The 4,323-nt window shown below is 33.5% G+C and overlaps 1 protein-coding gene across 1 annotated transcript in view; it reads right to left on the bottom strand.

Moving 5' to 3' along the window:
• Positions 1–3,751: 3,751 nt before the first annotated feature.
• phf10 (PHD finger protein 10) overlaps positions 3,752–4,323 on the bottom strand; it is a 15,416-nt gene continuing 14,844 nt past the window's right edge. Inside the window, exon 12 of the mRNA XM_016524719.1 lies at positions 3,752–3,979. Coding sequence (XP_016380205.1) covers positions 3,894–3,979 — 86 coding nt within the window. The 3' untranslated portion in view covers positions 3,752–3,893. The remainder of the gene's footprint in view (positions 3,980–4,323) is intronic.

The following is a 4,323-nucleotide window of genomic DNA, read 5'->3' as shown; positions in this document are numbered from 1 at the left end:
TTCAAAAATTGGATTTTAAAGGCCTAGTCTCTATTTTAATCTGAAATACTGCATTAATTGAAAAACAATTTTAAAAAATTAGATTTTTTTTTTTTTTTTACTATTTTCAATGGGAAAAATTGCATTTTGAATGTCCGGTAGTCCTCAAATAACATTATAGTCCCGTCTCGTCTCGTTAACGAAGACGCGGCATAAATTTCATCATAGTTTTTATCATTAGATATTAGTTTCAGCTCGTCAAAGTCTCGTCTTAGTCACATAAAAAATGTTTGTTAACGAATATTTTTCGACGTCGTCTTCGTTGACGAAATTAACACTGCATAGGCTCCATCACGCAGTGAGTTGTTGCCCTGCATCATGTTTGTCAACAGTCAACTGTATGAAATATAAGATGAAGATCAGATCTGGGGTGGGTGCGTTATTTGCGTTAACATTTTTCAATCGCGTTATTTTTCTGTAACTAATTAATTAAATTAACGCGCTAAAACGACAGCCCTAATTCAAAGTTAATATATTTTAAGTGAACTAAATTAAATTTTGCAAATGTGTGATTAAATAGGCCTATTAAAAAAACACGATAAGCTTTGATATAAATGACATTAAATTCAGTTTATCATAAATACTGGCCCATATATCCAGCAGTACACTTTAACCATATTTCAAAGACAATAGAAATCATTATGAATTTACATAACATTACATACAGTTTATACTTTTAAAGCACTATATTTCTGTAATAAGCAAGTCTACTCTGTTAAAAAGTATGCTAAAATGTTCCATCCAATCAACAGCTTATGAACTGAAGCGCCCCACTTCTTTTTGATAATCTGTTTCACTCAATACAGAAGCAAATATCTATCACCTTCTGTTACGTCGTCACCTTTAGATATAGGTCTGGACAGCTCTGGATTACAGTAAAACACAATTCACTGAGCATCAATTTAACATTAGCCAACCATAGCCATCCAAATTATTATTATCATCATCCTCATACCCCATTATTTCTAAGATGTTTTGAATGGTTTTAGCATGTTGCTATCCAGTTTCTAGGTGGTTAATTACTAGCCCAAATTGCTAATACTCATGGGCCTTTCCAATAATTATTGCTATGTAATAACTAGCGGCTATATAAGTTATAGCATTAGCTATCACAATAAATGACAAGTGCATTTTGGTATTTATTCTGCGTTTGAAGTCTTAGCATTTAAAATATTTTTGACCACAGGATATTATGGCTTGACTGATGGTTTGACATAATTTGGCTATTCCTAAAGCCATAATTGCTTATAAACCCACCGACTGCACGGGGAATTTGTGTGGAGAGTTAAAGAGAATCATGTCAAAGTTTGCCAGCTCCGAAAGAGAGGGTCGCTCCTCTCATGCAGCGCATTTGAACTCTGTGACTCTTTCAAATGAATATGCGCATGTTTTGCAATTCAAAGAGGCATTTAGGCCTACATAAAAGGCTATAACTGATTTTTTTTAGAAATATACTCTGCTCTTGCACTTCAACTTGATTACTTATGATACAGAAATTTAGAGAAGAGAGCGAGAGAGAGAGAGAGAGCAAAAAGAAACACAAAGATTATTAAAACCTTCTCAATGTTAGAAGCCAGCAAAAAAGGTAAACACTGCGACGTCCACTAAAACTAAAGTAGCAAAATGATTTCAAATTCATATCTGCTTTGACCTAATTGTGATATTTGGATAAAAAGGTAAATAAAGTAATTTCTGTCTTTAGAAATGGCGAGTTGAATATGTTTATCCAATGCATTAAGCTAGGCTATATATATATATATATATATATAATGTGCTGCAAACGACCCAGTGCTCCTGCTCTGTTACTGAGGGAAACATGAAAACAGAGTAAGTGTGCCCTCGTGTGGTTCCCAAAGGTGCAGTCTGAACACAAATTCATCTCATTCATTCTTGATCAAATATAGCAACTCTGAAGCTCTCGATAATAACACAACTAAAGTAAAATGAAATGTAAACGGACTCTTCTAATGTATTACCGCGATAGGCAATGAAGGTGGCATCCATCCAGCTCCTTTCCCACCTTAATGTTACTTCCTTCACATGTCAAATAACCTGCATGTAAACATTAAAATAGTCCAACTATTTAGACCACATTTCTTAATTTACTTTGACTGTATGCCTGAAACCTCACCGCACATTCGTCAAAAATAAGTTACAAATATTCTACATTTCACTTCGACACCATTTAAACATCTGAATACCACTGCATCAGATAAAAGATCCAACCAAGTGGTATTTATTTTAAAGGAATTTGCATGACGCTTTCCACAAAAACATTAAGCACCCGTTTTCAGCATTAATAATGTTAAAATGTTTCTTGAGCAGCGAATCGGTATATTAGAATGATTTCTGAAGGATCATGTGACACTGAAGACTGGAGTAATGATGCTGAAAATTATATTAATAGAGAAAACAGTTATTTTAAATTGTAATAATAATATTTCACAATATTGATGTTTTTATTGTATTTTTTATTTTTTTTTTGGATAAAATAAATCCAGTCTTGGTGAGCTGAGAGACTCAAAAACATTCAAATTCTTACTGCCCTCAAACTTGTTTTCCCCAGTAGTGTATAATATCAGATTGATATTTTGTCTAATGCAAATTCAATTTGTATTTCAAATGTGGAGCTATTAGATATATTAGAATGATTTCTGAAGGATCATGTGACACTGAAGACTGGAGTAATGATGCTGAAAATTATATTAATAGAGAAAACAGTTATTTTAAATTGTAATAATAATATTTCACAATATTGATGTTTTTATTGTATTTTTTATTTTTTTTTTGGATAAAATAAATCCAGTCTTGGTGAGCTGAGAGACTCAAAAACATTCAAATTCTTACTGCCCTCAAACTTGTTTTCCCCAGTAGTGTATAATATCAGATTGATATTTTGTCTAATGCAAATTCAATTTGTATTTCAAATGTGGCTAACACCATGATTCGTTATTAGATATCTGCACACCCATCCAAAAGTTTAAACTTTACGAAGCCAATAAGACACACAATAAGAAACACAATGGACACCGAGTTGAAATTTAATAGGACACGCTGTAAAAATGGTCCGATTTTGATCAGAACAGCCAAAGACCGCATACACTACCCCTGGTTGCATAAGTCTAATTTTCTTCAAGGCCGGCATATCGTTCTCTTTCCAAAAGAGAGCTTTTGAAAAGTTATCTGATGCTGTCTGGATCTAGTTACACAACACAGACTCTAAACGGCCAGACATCACCTGTGGCTCGGTCAAAACAGACCCTGACTGCTCAACGGAAAGCTGGATCCTTTGTGATGAGGCTTTCACAAGGGTCTCTTTTCCAGGGAGCACTGATCAGGTTGGCGTGTCTTTTGTGGTTCAAACACACCTATCAGGTGGCAGAGCAGCCGTCACCTGCTGTTTCACTATTGACCTCCACGTGCCATCTGCTACACAACACAAAAAAATACAGTCCCATTAACTAGACAGGGAAAGTTGAGACGGCTGACTTGTGTTGTTATGGTGTAGTTAAAACAGGCTGTGCCTCCTCCTGCTGCTCATTAGAAATATATGAGATGCTGTATAATTACTGCAGCAGGACATTTCAGGGCTGAATTATGACTGTCGCTGAGAAAGAATTATTATGCACTGGAGTGAGCAACAACAAAAACAGTAAGACACACACACAAAATCAGTTTTCAACTTTATTTTAAACAAGTAAACAATACAAAAACCCTTATGTAAAGCGGAAACAATTGTATAAAAAAAATTACAAAAATGTCATGCAACATACAAATCACATATGGACTTCAAATAATAGAAAAATAGAAATGAATACCAAAGTGTTGTCAAAAATTGGTCGACTTTTTGGATCTTATTTCGATTTTTTGGGTGTTTTTGTTGTTCCTTTCTTTTGAGGTGTAGAAAACTCTTTGTTGCATAAATCACAGACCCAGCAACCTGTGAGTGAGAGGAAAAAAGAAAAAAATGATATGGAATATTGGCCTTTTGGACTGTTCAAAAATATCCCTTTGACAGGACACATTTATATTTATATTTACACTCACTAGCAAAAATATAAAACAATATTTGTAAAGTCTATTACAACAAAACTACTTAACACTCACCTAAAATAAATAAATAAATTTTATTTTGTGTTCCAGAGTTTATTCTCGAGTCCTTATTTGTCAGCTTAACATTATTAACCTTTTTTTTTTTTAAAGAAGATAATATTTTTATTCAGAAAGGGTGCATTAAATTAATCAAAAGACTTTCACATTGTTACACAATATCACTATTTATAA

This window comes from Sinocyclocheilus rhinocerous, unplaced genomic scaffold (genome assembly GCF_001515625.1).
Source record: "Sinocyclocheilus rhinocerous isolate Xijiao unplaced genomic scaffold, SAMN03320098_v1.1 scaffold780, whole genome shotgun sequence".
Taxonomy (NCBI): domain Eukaryota; kingdom Metazoa; phylum Chordata; class Actinopteri; order Cypriniformes; family Cyprinidae; genus Sinocyclocheilus; species Sinocyclocheilus rhinocerous.
The sequence above is the reverse complement of the archived record's forward strand: the minus strand, read 5'-3'. Positions and strand labels throughout refer to the sequence as shown.